Below are 25,048 nucleotides of genomic sequence, written 5' to 3'. Positions count from 1 at the left end.
TAAATTCAGAAGCTGACTTGACCTCCTATAAACTAAGTCAAGAACAGTGCCAATACCACCACCAAGGTTAGTGGACAAACAGATTGCAAAAATGCAATTGACTTATAAACATAACCTTAACAGCTGTAGCAATACCAATTAACCTACATTTTACTACATTACAACTACCGTAGTAAATAAAGCTGTGTTCTACTCGCTTCAGAGCTACGTGTGTGTGTGTGTGTGTGTGTGTGTGTGTGTGTGTGTGTGTGTGTGTGTGTGTGTGTGTGTGTGTGTGTGTGTGTGTGTGTGTGTATTTATTGTAAATATTAATGTAAATTTTATTACTGTTTTGTCTATTTATTATAATTAATTAATCATTAGCTTGTTGCTAGAACGTATAATTCTCTGAAAACACAGGGATGCGTCGATGTGATTAAAGATAATTAACTAAATATCATCAATGTCCCACATTACTTCGAATTCAGCACATGCACATGCGTGACAGCTGCATAACTCTTGCACGGTGTGGGCTTGTTATCCACGTTATTTCTCAATTCTGTAGCATCATCACTTGCAGTTAACAATTGAGATAGACGTGATCATCACGCTTTCGTTGAACTGTAGCATCTTTCGTTCCAATGATAATTCGTCATCGCTAGACATTGATCTCGTATGTCTCCTATACCTGCATGTAAAGCGACATGTATATAGTGACTGGATCCAGAAGAAAGCAGCGCTAGTGTTTCCTACAAATCTTTCTTGCAAGATGATGTCGATCTTCCATCATCAGTCCTATACAGTACTTACAGCTAAAACGTATTACCATCTTGAATATCATGGATGACAGTTGGTCGTGTGCAGCGGTGCATGCATGCATGGTCCCATGGGACCTTCGCTTGGATTCTTGAAGAACGATGATTCGTTTGTTTTGCTAAATAAGTAACATATGCATGCGTACAACTCTAGCCTGAACTTTCTCAGTTTGACAATGGTTTGGCCTTATTAACGTTTATGCTATGGATATGACATCTTGGCTTTTCTGTCATAATGTGCGGGATTGTTACGTCACCCATTGTTGGTGTCCCAAAGGACTGCTGATTGGCTCAACAAATTCCCGAGAGTGATTCATTGCGGTGAGCTATTGTTACGCCACCTATTTTTCCCGTCACATAAGGACTGCTGATTGGCTCGACAAACTCCCCAAGCGTGACATACAAACATAGGTACATAACAACATACCAACAGACAGACTGGAAGTCAATTCAGCCCGTTTAGAGTGAGCTTCTCGTGAAGCAGTCCACCACTTACTGTGGTGTCCTTCTTTTATGCTTGTAGCTTAATAAAGACAAGTCAACAGTGCATAAGTTAATCAATCAATCAATTAAATATACTGTATTAAACACCATGGTCACATTACTTTACCTCTTCTGGCTCTTCTGGAAGAGTCTTCTAAGAAGACACAGAAGAAAATGGCGGAGTCAAAAAGTGTCAGAAGAGGTGTTTTTACTGAAACACTCAGAAGAGGTTGGAAAAGATTGTTCTTGAGCAGTAAAGTTACCAGACCAGATGACTGCTTGTGCCGAATGTTGAAATTTGTTCTACACTAGTCAAAGGCTTCTTACCCGACTGCACACCATAGGCAGATTCTTGATCATGACCATCCCGTCTCTCCAGACATGGGGTCCCCGGCCTGTCACTCGACGAAAGATATCCATTCCCTTCTCCGCTGCTTATTTTCCACTCTACCGGGACACCAGTGAGTGTCTCCACAACGACATCAATGTCGGCCATTAGCACACAAAGCATACAAACTGCGCATGCTTGAGCTCTTTCTCTGTGCCTCTTTTGAGTTTCAGTCAGAAGAGCAGAGGAGGTCTAAAGACCTCGGGTGCGTTCGACTGGGCTCTTCCAGCCTTGGAAGAGCATGCCCCTCTCCCAGGTAGAGGTTGAAAGAGGTGTGTGCTCTTCCAATGGCAACAGAGTCGGTACAGTTGGCTCTTTCAACTATAGTGGCAAACTGTAGAAGTTGGAAGAGGGGCGTGCACATGAAGCCTCTTCTGGAAGAGGCTGGAAGAGCCTAATCAAACACGACCCTCATCTGCCCTCTTCTGAAATGGGTAAAGAAACACCTCAATTCTTCTGACATCTTCCAGAAGAGTCAGAAGAGGTAGAGAAACGCGCCCCAATGCAAGTCAATCTCTATAAACTCACTTGCTGACATCCACTGCTTTCAAACACGCTGCTTCTCTTTTAGTTGGTGATTGTATTGGCTTTATTACCAAAGCTCTATCTTCATCCATGACGTCCCATATGTTGGTTATGTTCAAGCCAAATAAGAAAAGCTCTCTGGCAGCATCACAATCACCAGAAACACGTGTCAAGCACTCTCGTAAAACCCAATCAATTTTGGATATTTTTGCCTTAAAATAGGTAAATATCAATAAGTAAAGTGATACAACATAGTCATAAACCAAATGAAATAAATTCAAAAGCAACCACGTCAAAGTGTCCGATATAACTTGAGCTCAACAAATATATATTTATTGTATTAAGACTAGACATAGCAAAAATAATCAACAACTATGACAAATATTTTACTGTACTTTTCAGTTGCTAGAGAAAACTTATGGCTGACTACCAAAATTTGCTATGCAAATAAGAATGTGTGAATGAGTAAAAAGCTATAAGAGCCACAATTACAAGTCAATAGAAGAAACTTCCTGTTGAGAAAAGATGTTCATATTTGCAATTGTCACAGGAAGTCTTGTGCACAACAGGTGTACTGACACAGTTAGTAAACATGATCAGTTGAAATATACTTAATCAACACTCGCATGTCCATACATACCAATACATGCAGACATATAATGCACGCATGCACGCACACGCACACACACACACACACACACACACACACACACACACACACACACACACACACACACACACACACTTGAACATATTCAAAAAGAAAAACTGCTGCACTATTAAATAGTAAATCACCAGGTAGTCTGCAATAGATGCCTTGGACACTTCACATGCTTTCCACTGTGTCTGATAAACAAGGTCAGCATCCAAGTCAAATCGTTGAGCCAAAGCCACTGCTTCACCATATTCTTCTTGACTGATCTGCAGTAAAACAAAATTTTTTATAGAGTATAAGTAAAGATCGGAATGTTTTACTTTTCTGTGGAATAATTCTTCAGGTGTCATGGATTGAAGAAAAAACAAACGATAAGAGCGATGCACAACTCTGTAAAATAGTAAACATCTGCCATAGTAAGATCATCTCAATAGCAACTCTCGCAGCTTCATGGGCAACCAATTGTCGTACATTGCATTTTGTAAACCACTAGTCAGTCAGTAAGTCACACCTGTGGAGTCAAGAAGCAATGAAAGGATCTGCAACAACTGACGGCTATGCAGCTACTTTAAGAGAGGATCAAAAACGTGCAAACTATGAAAAGGAAAGAATACACGGCAGATTTAATAGCCTGGTATTTACTCCTCTAGTTTTTTAGCATTTTGGAAGATGGGGAGACAGCGCAACAGAATATCTTAATACTTTGGCAAAAAGATCTAGAGACATTGAAAAGGTCGCTGCAACAAAGCCGAGTTTCGTTGTTACTGGAGGAAGAGATTCTCAGTTCTTCTACAGAGATCAAATGCAAGTGCCATTCTACACAAGTTGTAACGTCTTCTCCCAACAGAAGAGAAAGATTAATACTGGACAGTGCCATTCAAGGCGCTATCTACAACTAATATCTGCGAATAGTTTTAACTTGTAGTTTGCTGTGACTGTGATTCTACTGACTTGAACTGTCATGGATAATATTTTTACCCTTTAGTATTCTGTACGTAGAAGTTTGTGTCTAATAAATAATGTCAGTCAGTCAGTGTGCGTGTGTGCGCGCGCGCGCGTGTGTGTGTGTGTGTGTGTGTGTGTGTGTGTGTGTGTTTCAGCGAATGTAGGATTCCAAAGAGAAAGTTTCTTATGTGAATGTAGAAGATCATTTAGACGACACGGCGACCTCACAAGACACAAGCGGTTTTGTCCTAGTAATTTGCCAGTTGCCCAGGAGCACAATCCAAGGGCCCCGCTATCATAGTTTCTTTACTATGGGCGGCTTCAAGGCTCAAGGTTCAAGGTGTGTGTGAAAGTTGTTATGACGCAGGCATAACACAACAATGCCGGATTAATATAGTACAGTAAAAGACTTGTAATTGTGTCTTGAAATTGGCAAAGACCATCACGCTTGGCATTTGATTCTGTAATGTCTAAACTATTAATGGGTGCAACTGAAATTCAAGTGTGCATGTGTGTTGTGTGTGTTGTGTGTGTGTGTGTGTTTGTTTGTTTGTGCACGTGTGTGTGTGTGTGTGTGTGTGTGTGTGTGTGTGTGTGTGTGTGTGTGTGTGTGTGTGTGTGTGTGTGTGCGCGCGCGTGTTGCACATGCGTTTCCATTTGTGTGTGACTGAATAGATTTCATCTGAAGAATAATCCACTAATTAAATAAACATTAATCAATTAAAAAAAAGAATAACTTCCTCTCTTCACACTGTCTTTTGTAACTTGCTGCTTATATAAAATTGTACATAGTTAGTGCCTGGAGGCTTCAGTGAGTTTCCATAAAAATTGTTCTATGGAAACAAAAGCCCCAGGTATGTCCGTATATTGAGAGTAAACACTGATCTGTTAACTGCCTGTCTAGCAATGTCTGTTCTACCAGTTGGACTAATTTGAGACAGCCTGCAATACACATCACACTATTCTCACCTTGGACTCTTACTTCTTGGTCTAAACCGGTCACTATCAGTTACATAAAACAAAGCTTCTCGCACCACTTTCTTTACAAGCATTTCTTCTGGCATAGAATCAACTGGTTCTCCCTTGCCTTCAGAACTGCCTTCACCATCACCAAACGACAACAAACGACTCTTTTTTACAGTTCCTTCACACTAATAGTAAAATACTAACAATAAACATTTCCATAGGATTGTATATCAATGCGGTTCTATACATTCATGCAGAAATTGACTATCATAACTTGTGTTACACATGTTATTCACAAACAATAGTTTCACATTTTACCTCAAGGATAAAAAATCCTGCACCTGTTGAGTGTGTGACAAGACACCCAGGTTCAAACTGTTCAGGAGTGCTACCAAGTAAGTTGAAAAGGCTGCCGCAAACAAATACAATAAGAAATTAGTTTTGGCTACAAAAGCGTTTACTGCTAATTGAGGACAAACATGCTCACAGCATACATCTTGCAAACCAATCAAACATAAATCAGCCACACAAGAAGCAAGAAATTGAACAAACAAACACATAAACAAACTACGTAAACAGATGATTGCAAATGAGAGAAGTCAGACCAACTGACAAAACACATACAAGTAAGCATGCAAGCTGGCATATAAACAAATGAAGGGACAAACAGATTCCGCACAAAACCACAGACCAATCATCAAACAGACCAAACAAAAATACATACACTCAAACCTCCCTAATCCAGACAGTATCCATGGGACCAGCTGCTGTCCGGATTCTAGAAATGTTGGAAAGATAGAGATAGCTAACGCGTGTTATATCCTTGGGATCCCAGACCATTGTAATGTAAAGTTTGGCAAACAACATACACCATTTTTGCATACAGTATGTGTGTACAGTACATACTTGTACTACACTGTAATGTACATATGTACTTTGTACTACAGTTGCATACGTTACAAACGTAATAGTCAAGAGGGGCTTAAGAATTCATTGTTTACATGAGAAGTTTCTTGCCAAAGTGCTTACCCTCGGAGTCCCAAGACCTGATATGCACTGGAAAAGTGTCTGGTCTAGAGAGGTGTCCGGATCTTGGAGGTCCGGATTAGGGAGGATCGAGTGTTTTAACATATCCACAAACAAATAAACAGTCATATGCTGTTCAAGGTAAATTTAGAAATTCAGAAACATAATCTTGCCAAGAATACACCCTTACTTCTGGTATCCAAATGCTCACATCTAGGCATTTCTGTCTACAGAACACTCCCATTCAACTTAACATGGCTACAACTTAATTATAAAAATAAAGAGTTCACTCGTCCGTACATACATGCATGCAAATGCATTGTTTCTGACTTACAGACATCCCCCACTGAACTATTACAGATATTTACTATTTAGTTATGAACAAAATCCATTTATAGATACATTTTGGTCTCAGGAAGATCAGATAAATGAGGTAAAGGTGTAATAGTGTCACATCAAAAAGTGTACGTACTTCTTCCCAATGGCTACTACAGTAACTGCTCCTGATATTCTTGATAAGATAAGTGACTGTTAACATACAAAAAACCAGATTGATGTACATAAGTAAAATCCACACAAATGAAGTAGCTACCTCATCTGACCACCAACGGATGTTTACATAGTAGTCTGGGCCTAAAGAATAGCTCATTCATTTCAAGAATAAACAAAGAACTGAAATGACTTGACTGTTACCTTTTCCACCTCTTAAAGTTTCTGGTAAAGTTGCTTTAGCATCATTACAATCAGGCTAAATTACAGCATACATATATGTAAGAATAATGTACATCGGATCACGAATAAACCAACTTAAGCAAATACAACAAACTGACAGAAGACAAACATAGACAGACAAACAGACAAAAAGACAAACAGACAAAAAGACAAACAGACACAAAGACACATGAAAACAGATAGACAGAAAGAGACAAACAGTCAAAGATAGAGACAAGTAGATAGGTACAAATAGACCATACTAAAAAACCTCTACAACAATAACAACAATATGAACCAGATTAACAAATATTATCATAAACAACAGATTGCCTGTTGTTTATGACACTGGCATCACAACGATTAGCAAACACAAACATACAGACAAACAAGAAAATGTACTGAATGTCCACAACAAACAGACAACTTTGATCATAGGCACATGAACACATATGATTGTAATTTAGACAATCGTATTAAGTTACTGCCTGTTCTGCAAAGCTCTTTTTGTAATGTTGTCGAAGAGAAGGCAGTTTCCATATAGTAAGTGTTCCCTCACAGTCAAGACATGCCAATAGTGATCCATTAGGAGACAGCACGAGTTCAAAGACCAAATCCTAACACAGGAAACAATCATTATAAGTTATAATCAAGATTATTCATCACGTCTCCACCTGATGAGATGCAAATGGATTTGTAAATTTTTGTTTAAAACTCTTTAACAGTCCTGGCTGCATCTCCTGCAAATCCAGCACAATAAAAACTTAGATGAAAAACAAACAAAAGCATGACAAAGTCAAGTTGAAGACAGACATGAGTCGATGCTTGCGAGTCTTCCAAAGCTCTTGCATAAAACGGTGCCCCATCCAATTGTCTCCAAGATGTTACAGAAGACACACTGCAGCTGACACCTAAAATCAGATTGTCTCTAGATATTCTACACCTTAAACATTTGAGAGTTAAACATAGACATAACTAACCGAAGTCTTCGTTGTTCTCATAGCTACAACTGCCAACTAGCAGCAAGTTGTGCTTCTCACTAAACTGCACAGCAGCAACCACGCTCGGAAGGTGGTCAGCAAACGAGAATGTATGCTGAAGTGTGATGTCAGAATGAGATCTCAACAACACAACAAAAAACAAATGCGCATAGCATTATATAATAAGTACAAATGTTATGTCTACTTGATAAGGTAGCTTTTCAATAAGCCTCCATAACTGACAACAATGACCTGAAACAAACTGAAAACAAAGTAAATACAATCTTACAAAGCAATAAAGTAGACATCTAGTAATCAAATACTCATTGATAGTAATCACAGCAAATCAAACAACAAGCGTTTAAAATTAGATATGAATACAGCACTGCCAACAAGATAATGCATGCAGAAACACTCAGTTTAAGTAATAAAATAAACAATTGATACACATGCAAGCTACAAACTGCCTCTATGAGATCAGCTGCAGTCAATTACAATGATTGTAAATACCAAATACAAATTTCCCTGTAAACTCTCCCTTGTATGACTGAAGTTATCGAAAGATCTACTAATGCATGCCACACCATATTATATGAAAACTGTGTAAATACATAAAAGTTACAGTTACAAGAAGTTACAAGTTACAAGACTTGCAAAGAGCATACACTAGACAAGTGTAGTTACAAGGACGTCAGTATCCAAATTTGTCATGCTCACAATCACACATGAATGTGTGTTATTCAGCAAGTTGTCCAATCACAAAGCATGATCTAAGTTGTTATGTATTGCATATTGCCATTTGAACCAAAACTAAACTGTACATACAGCAAACAATACAATAGGAAGCATACTGACAGATGTGCAATGCGAACCAGCTTGTAATAGTTTGCAACTATGCAGCATCAACTTTGCTTCACGGCAATGTCAGCTAGAAAGTGCAAGTGCAAATGATGTAAAGACTTTGCCTTCAAGACAGATCAAATATCAAATCTAAAAATCTGACCAGATGCTGTGATAAACCAGTTACCTGTAGTAGCATGTTGCATGTATGCAAATTCTCGCAGCTATTCAAAGCAATGTGTTAACAAACATTCACATATAACTGGTACTGTATAGATCAGATGCCAAGTTAGAATACTGTACTGATTGTGGTGAATCAAATCAACAGTAAAACGTCAATTATCCAAACTAACTGGGATACATGTGTTCAAAAAATTCAAAATGTAACTATAATTAAACAGAACAACTTTTCACAGTATATATATAATTTAAAGAGAAAATGAAATCTTTGACTGATGACATGACATGTAGACTAAAGCAGAGTGGAATAAGGCAAAATTTTGGTCGGACATCGTGCTCTAGCAATTGAGGTTGACCCGACATTTCAAATTCTAGGCATTAATTCTTCACAATCCTTACTTGTAATTATCGACTTCAACATTTTGTTCAATTTCTTTACTTGTTGCATCATATTCACGACTATATTTATTTGCTAACAAAATATAAACTGTTACAGTATTCATTGATGCACTCACGCATCTGGAGATCCTCATTAGATTTTGCCTGCTGCTTCAGTCAGTTGTCTAGACGTTGGGTCGCTCCTTGATTCCCTACCATTCATGCAATAACTATTGCCTTGACCAAGCATGTAGGTATGTCTGATCAAAAGCAAAATCGTGGTCGGTTATGAACACCAGTTGGTTGGTCAATGACTCATGACTGACCATTACATTCCACTCTGCTAAAGCATCCATGTAGCCAAGCAGATCAAACTGATGCACCATGCTGATCTGCACGTCACAAAACTGGAACTGGGAAAACAGCAAGCACCAAATCACCGTGGCAGGCATAATGCGACAAGACACTTAATCTGCCAGTCTACACATTCAGATGTTTCATGTTTTGACCGATTCAGTTCAGATAATCGACATTCTACTGTGTGTGTCATTACAACCCTGCATGCTGAACGACTGGGATCTTTACCCTCTCGTGGCACCCATCAACCCCGCAGGTAAGCCCAGTTGGGTATATGTTTCTGTGCAGTCCACATGCCGATCAATGGCTAGCCAGATTGATATCAAGTGATGACAACTTACAATGACCACAAACTCTGTAACAGCAGGCCCAATGGACAAATAACCACCAGGAAAGCACTGCAACATCATCGTCAATGGACTGTTGACTGAACGACACAAACTCTCCAACAAGTTTATTGTTATTAACAATATCTAGTTTGTACCACCATAAGTAACAGTACATGTAACACCAAAATTCAAATGTAATTTAATACTAGAACAAGTGCAGGTGTATTACCTTTGAATGTCTGCTTTACATTTGATGCATAGAACAGTAGATGGAGCAGCAAATTTATTAAACTTTCTTGGTTTAGGATCACCGCTAGTAGTCTACAAAAGCCAACACACCAAACCATGGTATGAAATCATGTATTAGTTATTGTCATATATCTGTCTGTCTGTCTGTCAGTCTGTCTGTCATTCTATTTATTAAACACATAATTTACAAGACATGACAATATGCTCACTAAGTCAGTCAAGGTTTCCTACAGAATTAAAATCAAACAAACGAGATAATTAATATTAATGCATTGTTATTAATATTAATGTAATATAATTAATATTAATAAAATGCATAGTGTGTACGCAGTATTCAAACTTTGCTAGCACACCATGTGGTTACAGCTGAGCAGTAGAAACAATGTGTTAGACACGTAGTTACCAAAGTAGGAAACACATTAAAGAGTTACTAACGGTATATTAAACAATCAGTAGAACAATTGGTAATACAAGTAAGCACAAACGATACGTCTAGCACTGACAGTGAAACGATCTTTAAATCAAAGTGGGAGGACTGCAGTGACAACTAATTAGATCAATTTCACCAATGACGCCTAAGAATGCAATTAAAACAAGGCAACTTCAAAAACTGACCTTCATTGCAAAAGTTGTATTTATCTCAGTAATCACATCTACCCTTCTCTCCACATCTTCATGTGCCTTCTGTATGCATACAGATAAATAAATGTTCATAATCGCCTAGAGTCCTAAGATTCAAAAATTTTCTCATGTTGCTGGTAAGTAAACTTTAGGACCACACCCTCAAAATCTAAATGGGGCGACCCACCCTGCTAAAAGGTCCTGAGGGAAACCCTGGTCAGTGACAACATACTAGTATCTCTTGTGGCGTAGATGTGATTGCAAGCCAGCTTCTAAACTTGACTGCAGTTACAGCTGGTTAGAGGTGAACCGGTACTCGTAGTTGTTGTAACTATGATTTTACATTGTTGATGTTTTTAGAAATATAAAAGTGTTCAAAATTATATCAGTATCGCTGGATCATCTCTTAAAATTCTTTTTCAAGGCATCTATAAAGCATAGATGTGAGAACCTCTGACATCTCTTCTCATGATGTTCTTCAAAGAGTAGCTGCTTTGATATTCTATTGTCTGACATGCGTGATATCACGTGTCCAGTTTACCACACTTTTAGTTTACATGACATACATATTTACATTTAGCACTAAACACAAGATAACTTCTGAATCACGCTAGTCTGTCTGCTCGTCTGTCTCTTTGTATAGTAAAAATATCACTACTACAAGCAAAGACTATTTAGAAGTCCAAGGCAGTCTATCTGTCTGTCTGTCTGTCGTTTGTTTGTACATCTATAGTGTTAATTTGATGGTGTTTCTGCCTATTAATTGCAACATAACTACCCATCTGAACAATCCATCCATTTGAACAATCTATCCAATTGCCCACATGCACTAAATAAACTTGCTCCACTAACAAACCCCACTGTCATTTAACTTACTTCCATCCTACAAAGTATCGACTAAGTAATAACTATACTCACCGCATCAGTAGAGAGCAGCAGTTTTCCTGTAGCACTAATGACATTCATGAAACCAGAACTAAACATCACCAAACATGAATAACATAAACAATCATTCAACCTCACAGGCGTAGGAAACCTTCCAAAATAAAGAGGCCAAGATGTTGCTACACTTATACAGCTGTTATTGAAATCAAATCCAACCAACGCACAGACTAAACTGTCCCATACATAAACTGAAATAAACAACTCTGTACTGTCCATGTTGTACGATATAAAAACAAGTAATTTTCTTTAACATACAGCTGTGATATAACGAAGTGAAAGACACTCAGTTATTTTAATAATACTTTAATCAATAATTAATAGTTTTTACTAACTCCACTCCATGGAAACACCAAGACATACATGAATGTAGACATCTCCAAAGTATGTTTATCTCATGCAGTGACTGCATAAAAGTACACATTCAATAAGGATGTTTTCATACTTCCCGCTAAATTGATATCTCAATACATTTACCATATTTCCTCAAAAGAATGCCGCCTTTAAATAAACGCCACAAAATTCCACCACTAACTTGAATAAATGCTGCCTTGAACAATGCCACAGGATAGGTAATTGATATTCGTTATCCATACCACTTGCATGCTTGACATGTGACTGAATCATTTGCACTGCAAGGCTGAAGAGTAGCGACCCAAGTAGCGTTCATACGAGGCTGCTTCAAACTCAAAGTATAGTAAGCGTGGCACTTCGGGAACAAGGATGCAAGCAAACGAGTCCATAGAGTACATAGTTGAACGCCGAGTGACAAAAGAAGACAGCTTCAAAGACACAGAAAAAAGGCGAAGAGAGAAGGAAGAAAAATCAACTTCGACCAGATGTGCATAGTGTGCGGTGGTACTGTACATAAAAATGACATTGAAAGAACACAACCCTTAAATGAACGCCGCCCTTTAAAAAGAATGCTGCAGTGTCCAGTCTTGCCAAAGGAATAAATGCCACTGCATTCTTTTGAGGAAATACAGGACATCAAACTTTCCACAGAACTCTTCTACAAATTCATTATCCCTTTTGATGGCTTGTGTACATTTGTTCATAACATGTTACAACTGTTACTCTACGAAAAAAGTAGGAAGTTTGGATACGACAGAAACTTCTCTATAAATAGCTGAGTTAAGGAGGTATATCTCATGCATATTTGCTGTAATTTAAGTCTCTATGGGTCTCGTGCAAACGTTATTAAGCTATGACCCTTTCGGTCTCCCAATCCAGTTCCTACGCCCTTGACCATATTCTTCATACCTTGAAACGTAGACTAGATAATCTCCATCTGGACTCCAAGCCAACTTTCTCCAATGTGGATATAAATCCACACCAACTAGACAAAATATACAATACACTGCTTTAACAACACACACACACACACACACACACACACACACACACACACACGTGCGCACACACACACACACACACACACACACACAAACACACACACACACACACACACACACGTGCGCACACACACACACACACACACACACACACACACACACAAACACACACACACACACACACACACACACACACACACACACAGCAGATCTATAAGCAAACTGATAAATAAGAAAGCAGCTAAACAAGTGCAAACAGCCAACAAAGAAAATGACAAAATTGAAGACATACAAATTACAAATGAAAGCAAGTAGGCAAACACTCAAACAAACAATCAAAGACAAATTGACAGAAACCAAGAGACACACAAAAAGTAAACACTCGACAGACAGAGAGACAAACAATTAGACAAAAAGATCACAAACATGGAAAACAAATAAAACACATACTGCAAAGTACCATCGATCCAAACAGCCTCTCCTAGATAACTAAACAAATACAATTAAGGAGGAAGAAGATACAAGTATCACAGAGAATTTAAACCTTTATCGGCCCACAAGTTAATTGCCCGAAACTTCTGCTCTGTTTTCAGAGCAGTATAAGGGATATACTCCGAATATTCGGGGATTTGCCATTGCTCTAACTTATCTTAGACTTGAAGTTGTAAAGGTAGTGCACGCTATGAGTCTTGATTGTTAGACAGGTCTCTCCAAACTTTGAGGGTAGCCACCACTGGATTAATTAAACTGTGTATGTATCTTTCCAAATGCTTACCATAAATCTGTGTGGACTTCCTACAATAACATGTCACTTTGCTGCAACAACTGCATGATTATGGACAAACAAGACGAAGTTGATATATACATGATCAGACACAATTTTAGTCAGGTGATATCATATCCATATATACATGTAACAATGTATATTGACCACCAAACATTGAAAGCAAATACAGGGTAGCTGAACAATAAATATGAGGCGGTTGTTTGTGTCAAACAGTGAACCGAATATCTTTATACTATGGTTACACAATCACATGTACATGATGTGTAATGCGCACCACAAGTGTGAACCCTGCACTAACTATGCAAGTCAAGAAAACTAAGGCGGAAGTAGATTCACAGGTAGAGGCACTTTGCTGATACTTTCAGGTACAAACATACTTAAAACTCACTTTCCACTTTGACTGCCCTTGCAAATTCTGTGTCAGATGATCTAATCTCAATATGACTGTCTTGCAAAATAGCCAAGTGATGTCCATCTCTTATGAGATATAAACAATAAAATTAAATTTTGAGCAATAAGCCACACGACTGCCAAATATCATACTTATGCAAATCCAGCTGCCATGCTATTCTTGACTCAAGAAGTGACACCAGTGACTGAAACACATCTTGACCACGTCTACTATATAACAATAAACAACATACGCATAGCAAGATGTGACAGCACATCTTATGTATGATCTACATATGACTTAATTTTGCCTGTAATTTGTCAGTGAAACAATCTTACTAAATGCAAGGATACAATATTACACATAAAATGATAATGTCTTAGTGACTTGAACTAACTGGCGCGTGTGCAATGTAGTGTGTGTGTGTGTGTGTGTGTGTGTGTGTGTGTGTGTGTGTGTGTGTGTGTGTGTGTGTGTGTGTGTGTGTGTGTGTGTGTGTGTGTGTGTGTGTGTGTGTGAACCTCAAGGGAAGTCGAAGCAGTTTCAGAAACAAAGAAAGAGAGCCTGTAACACAATGTAGCCGCTGCAAAATACAATTCTAATTTAAGAATAACACAAGCATACCACGTGCAAACGCCACAAAGTGACCAATAAGTGATGTCCCGGTTGCTGCTGAAAGCTCATGAGATGACGTCTAGTAAAAGCACAACTAAATTCGCAGAACATTGGAAAGGTAGCTGCTGACGTACCTGATACTCTCCCGGTAGATCCCATTCAGCAGGTTGCAGAAAGTCATACAATATGCGATCTTCCTGCATATTTAATGTCCCGTATAATAGTTGGGCACTTAGTCACGTGATGCATTCTCTACCTACGCCTACGCTTACCCGTTACGCAGAAATCGATCAACAGAACTTTCAAACCAGAAAGCGCGCAAAGCACGTGATTCGTACTGTACTCTAGTCTGAACCAGAACTGTAGGTACTAAAATGATTTCGGAAGTAGATAAGTGCACTAGCTCTGATTACGTTCGTGTGAAGTCTTCCTCGGCGCTTTTATATAAGTGCACGCCAGAAGCCGCTACAAAAGCGCTAGAGTCTCGCGCAGCAGCTAAAGTAGCGCGCTTCCTCCGCTCTCTGGTCTGGAAGTTCGAGGCTAGCCAGTGCCAACATAAAAGCGTGCAGAACAAGACCTGCCCCTTTTCTTGAGCTTCCTGAAGAGCAACGTGCAAAGCTGCCGATCTGTTACTATCACTGCGAGTAGAAGAGACATGTACCTATTATTTCAAGGTGCAGACAGTGAACTGTGGTACCGTCGAAAGCAAAACCGGCGGCTGTCCGATGTTTGATGGGCGTGTCTGATTTACGGGAAAAGCAGCGAAAGTTCTATTTTGTCATCGTGAACAGCAATACGCCAAGTAATCAAGCTGAATCTAGCAAGTCGTGTTACCGTGTGATACTCTCTACATTCATGCCCTAGACACATGAAATCTTCGTCTGGTTTCCGTACGCCAGTGTCCGATATTGGGGAGTGTCCGATAATTGATATTTGACTCTACACTGGCTAGAACGTGCAAACGAAGAGACAATCGAAATAGGGATCGCAAACAAATAGCTGATCCGTATAGATCCGTGTGAGTGAATGTTCACGTTAGCCTAATTGGTTGGGCTACAGCTTGTAACGACGTTATTCTAGCCTAGCTTCGTTATGGTTACAGATCAAAAAGCTCAATTTACATTCCAGAGATGGTCTAAGTGGAATCTGAACAGCCCCAAGTCCCCTGGCCAGATGCTAAGAATTTTTAGTCCCGATTCAGTTGTTGGTGAAAATGAGTTGTGGGCAAATCTTCTTCTAGTCTCGCGTAGCCAGACCCCTTTCCGCCGCGGCCTCCCCATTTCGCCGGGGAGGCCGCGGCGGAAAGGGGTCTGGCTACGCGAGACTAATCTTCTTCGTGTTTATTCTATCGACTAGCATCGGTTTGCATTGCTTTGAGTCAGGTGAGTCCTGGTGACCGAAGTTGTTGTTCTGTCTAGTGCTTAGTTGTTTGTAGTTACGTCGGAAAGAGTACATGCACATGCACATGCAGTATGGACGTCGCCGTACTACAGTTTGTTCGATACGGTGGCTAGCTAGACAACCTGTATGACGCGCGATGTGTGTCATAATTCCGTCGGCTGGGCTGCGCTAACTCGTCGGCTGGGCTGCGCTAACTCGTCGGCTGGGCTGAGATATCATGTTTCCACAACTAATTTACATCTCAGCCCAGCCGACGACACGCGTCAAGTGTGTCATAATTCCGTCGGCTGGGCTGCGATATCATCGATCAGCCGACGAAACGACATCAACCAGCCGACGAAACGACATCAATGAGCCGACGAAACGACATCAACCAGCCGACGAAACGACATCAACCAGCCGACGAAACGACTTTTGACACACATGGCGCGCCATTTATGGCGCGCCATGTGTGTCAAAAGTCGTAAATGGCGCGCCATGTGTGTCAAAAGTCGTTTCGTCGGCTCATTGATGTCGATTCGTCGGCTGGTTGATGTCGTTTCGTCGGCTGGTTGATGTCGCTTCGTCGGCTGGTTGATGTCGATTCGTCGGCTGGTTGATGTCGTTTCGTCGGCTGGTTGATGTCGTTTCGTCGGCTCATTGATGTCAGCGGGGGGCCTCAGGGTGCGTGACCATTTCGTCCATTCCATTTTCAACAATTGAATAAATATTGAATTAGAAATTGAAAATAGCCTAGAAGTTGCTTGTAATCTCAATATTCAATTCTATTAAAAATTAAAATTGACTGATTGACAAACTATAATTATCTGCGGATTATAATAAATATTGAAAACATACTTAATTTCTAAACAATTTTCTATTTCAATTCAATGCAATATTGAAATTGCAAGCACGTTAGTTTAATTTTCAATGTTAAATTCAATAATCAATTTAAATTTAATTTAATTTTAAATTTTATTTTTATTTTAAATTTAAATTTTTAAAATTAAATTTTGAATTTTGAATTTGCATGGCCAATTGGTCCATTCCATTTTTAATTTTTGAGACAAATTAAAAATTGAATGTCAAATTAAAAATTGACTGACTTTGTTTGCTTTTACCTGCGAATTTTCAACACTTGCTGTGTCCACTGTGGACGCGGGCCCGTCACACGCGGGGAAGTCCCTAGAGACACTAACCTTAGTGGATACAACAGATCAACAATTCACAGGTAAACACTTTGTGTTATGATAAGGTTCTTACAGGCCTGTACAGGCACATCTACACGTTGTTGTAAACATTGTTGTCTAGATATGTACGCATGTTAATTAACACGTCGTAGCTTGTTGTATCCACTAGGGTGCCTGTTATAAGAAAGCCTTTATACAGCCTTTAGGGACTTCCCCGCGTGTGGCGGGCCCGCGTCCACAGTGGACACAGCAAGTGTTGAAAATTCGCAGGTAAGAGCAAACAACGCCAGTCAATTTTTAATTTGACATTCAATTTTTAATTTGTCTCAAAAATTAAAAATAGAATGGACCAATTGGCCATGCAAATTCAAAATTCAAAATTTAATTTTAAAAATTTAAATTAAAATAAAAATAAAATTTAAAATTAAATTAAATTTAAATTGATTATTGAATTTAACATTGAGAATTAAACTAACGTGCTTGCAATTTCAATATTGCATTGAATTGAAATAGAAATTGGTTAGATATTAAGTATGTTTTCAATATTTATTATAATCCGCAGATAATTATAGTTTGTCAATCAGTCAATTTTTAATAGAATTGAATATTGAGATTACAAGCAACTTCTAGGCTATTTTCAATTTCTAATTCAATATTTATTCAATTGTTGAAAATGGAATGGACGAAATGGTCACGCACCCTGAGGCCCCCCGCTGACATCAATGAGCCGACGAAACGATATCAACCAGCCGACGAAACGACATCAACCAGCCGACGAATCGACATCAACCAGCCGACGAAACGACATCAACCAACCGACGAAACGACATCAACCAGCCGACGAATCGACATCAATGAGCCGACGAAACGACTTTTGACACACATGGCGCGCCATAAACCTGAACGTATGTTCTGGAGACTGCATACCCTCTAAGGCCAAGAGATTTTATTTTTTTATAAGAACTAAGCACATAAAGTGAGGCACCGCGAAGATACAAGCTTGTTAGCCTGTTTTGCCGCGTCTGTCTCGCCTTCCAGTAACCAACAAGAAAGAGGCGTGTGATACGTCAACATCACAAGTTTACGTGTCTCTGCATGGGGTCTAATCGTGCTTGCGTTGCCCATATCGATTGCTTTCGCAGCTCACAAGTCTCGCACACTTCATACAGCAATGCTGTAGCTCTTGAATGAAGGCTGGGTCATGATCATAATATTCCTGGTCGTTAAAATGCGTACTGTATGTATTCAGCTGTTACCAGCGAGGTACCATGCACCTGGCGTGGTACCATGCACCTGGCGTGACCTGCATTGCCGAGTAGTACGTATGCGTAAAGTCCACGCAGCCCTTTAGTAATCTCGTCTAATACGTACGGCGGTCTGGACAATGTACACACACACACACACACACACACACACACACACACACACACACACACACACACACACACACACTATATACTAGTATACATGGCCCGTCCTTCGTACGGGCAAGATACTGTAGTGTAAAGGTATGTGGACACGTCACGTGCAATCTTTGTTGCGAGGTCCCGGATATTCTGAATGAATTTGAATCTTGCTCTTTGCGCTTGTTTCGATAGAAATCGACACACTCGCCGTGTAGCGCTTGCTGCAGAAAACGTGTAGGTTGCATTCGGTGCAAATGCAATCAGAATTTGGAGGGAAACGAAAGCGCTAGAAGAGTAAGTTTCGTCGGCAAGAGATATTCGATTGCTCAAAGCTTTGCGAAGGACGACGATGCATACGGTCTACACAGGACTGGTGTGGGCGTGTGTTCGAATGAACCGGAATGTGTAGCGTTTGCGTCATCGAGAAATTTTACTCGGGGGTCGACCCCTCGACAGGGGACCCGGTGCGTAATTTTTTAAATGTTTTTACGCAAACCTTTCTCTGTGCGTGCCGAGTGTGCGTGCCAATTTCGGTTGCAAACGGACAGAAGACGTGGCCTCCAAACGCGAACACACACACAGACAGACAATTTGAGCTTTATATATATACGTATATCTATATATCTATATCCATATCTATATCTATGTAACTATCTATGTCTATATCTATCTATCTATATCTATATCTATATCTATATCTATATCTATCTATCTATCTACACACACACACACACACACACACACACACACACACACACACACACACACACACACACACACACATATATAAAGATGAAGTTAACGCAGCTGGTTGTGACTTCTATCCATATATATATATATATATATATATATATATATATATATATATATATATTAAACAACAACAAGGTACTGCAAGTTGTTCATGCAAACTAGTAATGCAAACTAGTAATTGTTCTACTAAAAGTTTATCCATTGTGAAATGATGCCTTGCGTGCTATACTTTTCGATGTGAGTAACCTGTTCGGGGTCCACTGACCAAGAGACTCAAAAACAAGTGGTTTCAGAATGCTTCCTGTTGCGGATTATACCACCGTTTGATGCCGTAAGACTTTCTCATCTTCCCCAGCTTCTGCTGCTGATATATACTGTGGCAGTGGTGTATCATACTTTAAATTTGATAGCGAACGCTTCGTGGTTTCAGGAACTGGTCTAGAGGTGTAGTTTTGACACTGTCTACCGTAATTATTCTAATTATAGCTCCTGTAAATAGTAATAATTATCAATCTAAATGGCTCTCCAATTAGCTATAGCATAAAAAATAATTATGGCTCCACAGGGTGCTTAACCAAAAGCGGTGCTTAGCTACGTAATTAGAGTCATGGCGTCATTGTAGAATGTAAGATACTACACTATTTGAAGAAAGGAAAACATGCTAGGTGCACCCTAAACTGTGCTCTGCAAAATTTTCAAATACAGCTGTTCCTCAATTACCATCTAGAAAATGTTACAGGATACAGTAGATTGTTTCGCGTATATAGCCAGAGCCTTCCCCGCCTACATTCGCCGGCAGAAATTTCTCGCCGCGGATGTAGGCGAGGAAGGGTCTGGCTATGCGAGACTAAAGTACTGTACAGATATACGGCTCTGGTACAGCAGTGAGGCGCCATTTATGCAATCGATCAAGAGCTATTGTTAATAGTTAAGCGTCTCTAGAAATAACTTGTGTCCAAAAAGCGCTTCAATTAGAGCCTAATAAATAATTGCAACTCCAGATGGCACTTCAGTAAGAGGGTTGCTTCAATTAGATATAGCCTGACCACTTTGCTAATTAAGGGCATGCCTGTGATAGCTGCCAGTTCGACAGAGGTGCCTCGTTATTCAGTTTAGTGACGTACGTTTAGATACCGTCGGTGGGTGAACGGAGACGCAAGGGAGACGTTGGTTTTCCAAGTTTTGGAGGGCGCGTTTGGTCGGTTTCGAATAAGCAGAGATCAGAATTTGGAAAATGAGTTTGATAATGCTGAAAATCCACATATTGCAAGAGACGAAATGAGGATGCAGATACCAACCTGAACCATGCAGTAGTAGTGGCAATTGCTGTTCAGTGAGGGAGTCGCATCGTTGATCTTCTTATTTGACTATTAGTTATCAGCCAAATTCTAACCCGGCCAGTCTAACCCTTAGACCGCGGAGGTTCACTTTTAGCGGGATAACTAACTCTTTATAGGTTTTATTTCACAGCTAGCTGTTAGGTCGTTTTGTAAAATAATGTATCTAGATATATATTACATAGAAGCTTTACAGTCGTGTTTTGCAGCTTCATCACATAACGCTACCACTTCTAAGAAACTTTTGCCAAGTGGAGGTTCGACAGTGGAAAGCCAATCACAGCACTTGGTACTACTTTACTTTATCACTTCATCATCACCAACATTCCAATCAGGTACGTAGAAAAATGGTGGACAAGTACGAATTATGTCACACTTACATGGTTACCAACTCGGCAACGTCTGTTAGATCCAAAATTCATAGACGATTTGCAGTCTTCGGCGAGACAAGACCGTCCGACTCCTTTCGCCTCTGCAAATTACGTGCACGGCGAGATGGAACGTCACGTTTGGCGTTACGTAGTGCCATCTATATTGGTGCTGATTGCAGCCGTCACGGCTATTCTGCCTTTCTTCATCTGCAAGATATGCTTACCTCGTTGCAGACAGACGCGCATCAACGTGGAAGCAGCGACAGTGGATGAAGACATTTGCGAAGAAACGCCTTTCCTAGAAGTTTCGGCTAAAATGTCACAAAAAGTATAAACAGTAAGTCCTAGTGACAGTCGACCTAGTTCTTATCTTGCTGTGCTGTCTAGGTCACCAATGTTACCCAGTCGCATCCGGCTAGCGTAGACCTGATAGAGGTGAACGCTGATGGTGTTTTCTATAAGAGAGAAAGTCTTTGGCTTTACGTACCGCCAGGAGCTGTCTCTGATCGACAGGAAATCAGTGCTCGATTTCTCGTCGACAAACAATCGATGCCACTCGCAGACACCTCACAGAATTGGTATATTTTTAGTCCAGTTCTAGAGCTGGAGCCCCACGGTCTCTATTTTCATAAACCAATTCAAATTAAGCTGCCAGTGACGGCTATTTTTCAAGGTTGGGATCTTGTTTTGCTGAGAGCCGATTGTCATGCATCAGAGACCCCAAAGACATGGAAAGAAGTCTTGTCTATCGATACAGACTCACGTCAAGTGAGTACACAAGATGAACACTGCAGCTATAATCAAGACATGGCTATTCTGCAAGTCAGTCATTTCTGCAAGTATTGTTGGTGCGGACGTCCCAAAGACGGTGCCGAGCGCTCAGAGAAAACGGTGGACTGCTTGCTGTTTGCTCAAATAAACAGCTGGGGAAAACGTGTCAATTTTATTTTGCATTTTAGCGATTTGTGCTATGACGTGTACAAGGTGAGTGCTGCACAGTACGGTAGTCTTCAGCACCATAATTGCATACATGGGAGGTCGGTGTTACATGGTCTCTAGTAGAGTGTGATGCACAGGCAGCTGTTTGTGTCTAGAGTTTATATAAGAAGTAATGTCTTCTGTGAGAGGGTATGGGCGTAAATAAATACACGTGCTACGCACAATGCCACAAAAGCAATATTGACCATATATACCGATTGGTAGTGTTATACTGCATGCGTGTGGCTTGTGTATTAACGTCTCTTCTTTATTAATTGCTTCTTGTATAATTCAGCTCATTATCAAAAAGGAAGCAGCCAAAACCCCTGCGTATCACTTAGTAGATTGCACTTCTATTCCAATCGGCCTAAAAGGTGATCTAAAGATTGAGGTGTCTGCAAGCAACTTTGATATAGAAAACGACGACAAAGTTGATACCATAACAACAACCATCTATTGGAACGCAAATTTGTTTTTCTGCTTTAGATTATTCCTGCGTCTGACATGTGGAAAGTTCAGTTTGGACCTCAAAAGCGAATCCTGTTTTCAGCAAAATTAAAAAATTGTGTGGTTGACAAAACTGAAGATCCTCAATTATTGTTAGAGTTAACGACGGATGATCAGTCAGAGAAGCTCCGCGCGTCTTTTGCTTTGTCGGGGGATCAAGTCAGGAAGAAAATTATTATTATCTCGCTTTGTTTGGTTAAAACGTGTCTCTTGAAATTTGCTAGCGATTGATCATGATGGACATTCCAGACAGTGATAGCCGTAGGTGCAGCAGCAAGAGCAGCAGAAGCAGCGGACGTGGATCGTTTACGGACGGTGACCATGCACTAAGCGAGGTGACGCAGCACTCACTGTTAAGTACAAAAGAATAGCTTCTATAGTTTCAGCTGAGTAACTTATCGTCCCGTCAATACAATGCAATGTGATGTTGTATCCATGCAACATGCACAAAGCAGTACATGTAAATAGGAAGCAAATACATTACAATACACTATATTATGCACCAATACGCACGCACGCACACACATACGCACGCACGCACATACTCACGCACATGCACGCACGCACACACCGACCATACAAAATGAGAATGCCACAAGTTACCGCCTAATTAGACATTTGTTGCCATAGGTCGTTGTACCTCGCGGTGCATTCTCTGAGGTGGAGGACCGAATGACTTCAGAAGTACGATCGGTTTGTGAGTCAACTTCGTCCGCGAGTACTAACAGACGCATGCAATCTATTGCATGACATTTGCGTCTTATCTCAGATTTTTTCCTTCTGTATTTCAGGTCCAAATTCATCGAATTCATCAAAAACTGTTTTTGTTATCGAAGGCAATGTAATTTGTGGCGATCGCAATCAGATGTCATTGACATCAACGCCAACCTCTGCAATCGCGAGTCCATCTGATGCATGTAGTATGGTGAGCTGTTTAAAAAGTATTTGATAGATTTTCTTTCTAAACTGTGGCGATGCAGGACGTGGAGACTCCAAATTGCATCCAGAAGTTCCTTACTGAAAATGATGAACAATCTCAGTCTTGAATTCAGACTCCATCTAATTATGGTTTCATTAATTAACACTTAGATCACATTTACTTGACATTATTACATTGTGTTCTTAGTAAGTTTAACCAATATTGAGGTTGTGATAATTTCTATCGACAACGATGCAGTTTAGCATCTAGATTTAAAAGAAAATGTAATGTATTAATTAATTATAAGCTATATGCACTGATGTGTTGTATTGGTTTCAGAGCACGATGTTTGTCATACGCGATATACTGATTGAGAAATGGCTATAAGTTTAAAAATCGAGACTTCAATTTACAGACGATTGAGGGCTGCATGCAAAGTACCGAATTCCCCATGAACCATGCATGCAGTCTTCGTACTGTCACATGTAACTGCGTCCTTATAAGTCTTGCTGTTAACTCCAGTTGATCTATTTCAAGAATGACTGGGCCCCACGTATACAGAGAATGCGGCTACGCTGTCTCAGATACCATTACAACCTGGAGTATCGCCCGGGCAGAGACATGATACTAGCAGATGCCCTAAGCAGGGCCCCCACAACAATGGTCTACGAGGGACATGTGGCCCTCACAGAAGACCAAATTTCGACAGCCATGCAACAGGGAATTCCCACCCCCGTGGGACAGTCTCGTTGCAGAGAAGCAACACAACAAGACCCAACCTTACAAGCCATACGAACGTACGTAACAGCAGGCAGGCCCTCACACCGCAAGGAGGTACCTGGCCCAGTACGGCCATTTTGGACAGTCCGACGTGACCTGACCGAGAAAGACGGAATACTATTCAAAGGCAGTCAAGCAGTGTCACCAACCGCCCTACGCCGATCAGTACTGGAAAGCATACATGATGGTCATTTTGGGATAGTGAAATGCTTAGAACGAGCCAAGAACTCAGTCTATTGGCCAGGGTACGTGTACGACATAGAGGACAAAGTAGCAAGCTGCAGTAGATGCTCACCCAATTCCACTTTATCATTACCAGAAGGTTGGAATGGACATGTTTGAACTGGACGGAATACCGTATCTGCTGTCAGTCGATTACTACAGTAAATGGATCACCGTTACCAAACTTGACTACACCAGATCTGGTGATATTGTAAAGGCCGTTGACGAACAATTTGCCAACTTCGGGATTCCGGGAGAAGTCATCTCCGACAATGGGCCACAGTTCGCATGCGCAGACTTCTGACGTCTGACTGATACATTAGGTTTTAGGCATGTAACATCAAGCCCAGGGTACCCATCAAGCAATGGTCAAGCTGAGCGAAGCATACAAACGGCAAAGAAAACAATGAGAAAGATGTTTGCTGACGGCCGTTCTCTCCGTGACGTACTGAGAGCACTCAGACCCACCCCAATTGAAGACGGACTACCATCAGATTCTCCAGCAGAGCTGCTGCAAAGCAGACAATTACCCACCCAACTTGCTGTCAACAGAAAGACACTAGAGCCTCGTGTATGGCAACAGCAAGGAGTCTGAGACAAGCTGGCAAAGCAACAGGGGAACATGCTTTTTAAGACAGATTCAGGACAGCAGTACCAACTGATTTCAGGTGAAAACGTCCGCATTCGA

General features: G+C 40.3%; 2 protein-coding genes across 5 annotated transcripts in view; one reads left to right on the top strand and one right to left on the bottom strand.

Annotated features, from left to right (window-relative positions):
• LOC134187787 (NBAS subunit of NRZ tethering complex-like) overlaps positions 1-14,725 on the bottom strand; it is a 46,840-nt gene extending 32,115 nt beyond the window's left edge. The window contains exons 1-21 of one of the 2 annotated variants that reach the window (XM_062655941.1): positions 14,652-14,725; positions 14,527-14,596; positions 14,424-14,466; positions 14,055-14,132; positions 13,900-13,988; positions 12,633-12,708; positions 11,346-11,403; positions 9,787-9,878; positions 7,679-7,735; positions 7,474-7,613; positions 7,307-7,404; positions 7,168-7,233; positions 6,979-7,110; positions 6,476-6,530; positions 6,375-6,415; positions 6,255-6,310; positions 5,075-5,165; positions 4,760-4,941; positions 3,166-3,235; positions 2,986-3,111; positions 2,194-2,402 (exon numbers count right to left, since the gene is read on the bottom strand). In XM_062655941.1, the coding sequence (XP_062511925.1) occupies positions 2,194-2,402; positions 2,986-3,111; positions 3,166-3,235; positions 4,760-4,941; positions 5,075-5,165; positions 6,255-6,310; positions 6,375-6,415; positions 6,476-6,530; positions 6,979-7,110; positions 7,168-7,233; positions 7,307-7,404; positions 7,474-7,613; positions 7,679-7,735; positions 9,787-9,878; positions 11,346-11,403; positions 12,633-12,708; positions 13,900-13,988; positions 14,055-14,132; positions 14,424-14,466; positions 14,527-14,596; positions 14,652-14,720 (1,898 nt within the window). In that variant the 5' untranslated portion in view covers positions 14,721-14,725. The remainder of the gene's footprint in view (positions 1-2,193; positions 2,403-2,985; positions 3,112-3,165; positions 3,236-4,759; positions 4,942-5,074; positions 5,166-6,254; positions 6,311-6,374; positions 6,416-6,475; positions 6,531-6,978; positions 7,111-7,167; positions 7,234-7,306; positions 7,405-7,473; positions 7,614-7,678; positions 7,736-9,786; positions 9,879-11,345; positions 11,404-12,632; positions 12,709-13,899; positions 13,989-14,054; positions 14,133-14,423; positions 14,467-14,526; positions 14,597-14,651) is intronic. The other variant, XM_062655942.1, reaches the window with a different exon arrangement.
• A 6,268-nt stretch (positions 14,726-20,993) lies between these two features.
• LOC134188081 (uncharacterized) lies at positions 20,994-23,659 on the top strand. 3 transcript variants are annotated; one of them, XM_062656270.1, is made up of 9 exons: positions 21,005-21,120; positions 21,189-21,282; positions 21,342-21,938; positions 22,228-22,362; positions 22,419-22,598; positions 22,664-22,774; positions 23,070-23,157; positions 23,231-23,364; positions 23,420-23,659. In XM_062656270.1, the coding sequence occupies exons 2-9, from the start codon at positions 21,271-21,273 to the stop codon at positions 23,483-23,485; spliced, it is 1,323 nt and encodes a 440-aa protein (XP_062512254.1). In that variant the 5' UTR covers positions 21,005-21,120; positions 21,189-21,270; the 3' UTR covers positions 23,486-23,659. The 3 variants fall into 3 exon arrangements, with proteins under 3 accessions (XP_062512253.1, XP_062512254.1, XP_062512255.1); XM_062656269.1 differs by having other exon boundaries at positions 20,994-21,282; XM_062656271.1 differs by lacking the exons at positions 21,005-21,120; positions 21,189-21,282 and having other exon boundaries at positions 21,632-21,845; positions 21,914-21,938.
• The last annotated feature ends 1,389 nt before the right edge of the window (positions 23,660-25,048 follow it).

Source organism: Corticium candelabrum, chromosome 12 (assembly GCF_963422355.1).
Source record: "Corticium candelabrum chromosome 12, ooCorCand1.1, whole genome shotgun sequence".
In the NCBI taxonomy this organism is placed as follows: domain Eukaryota; kingdom Metazoa; phylum Porifera; class Homoscleromorpha; order Homosclerophorida; family Plakinidae; genus Corticium; species Corticium candelabrum.
The sequence above is the reverse complement of the archived record's forward strand: the minus strand, read 5'-3'. Positions and strand labels throughout refer to the sequence as shown.

Bases quoted from the DNA above. Each gene is read 5' to 3' on its own strand.
- LOC134188081 (XM_062656269.1), top strand. From the start codon at position 21,079: ATGGAACGTCACGTTTGGCGTTACGTAGTGCCATCTATATTGGTGCTG. The intron at 22,363-22,418 runs GTTGATACCATA...TTTCTGCTTTAG, and splicing joins ATATAGAAAACGACGACAAA to ATTATTCCTGCGTCTGACAT. The intron at 23,158-23,230 runs GTACTAACAGAC...TCTGTATTTCAG, and splicing joins TGAGTCAACTTCGTCCGCGA to GTCCAAATTCATCGAATTCA.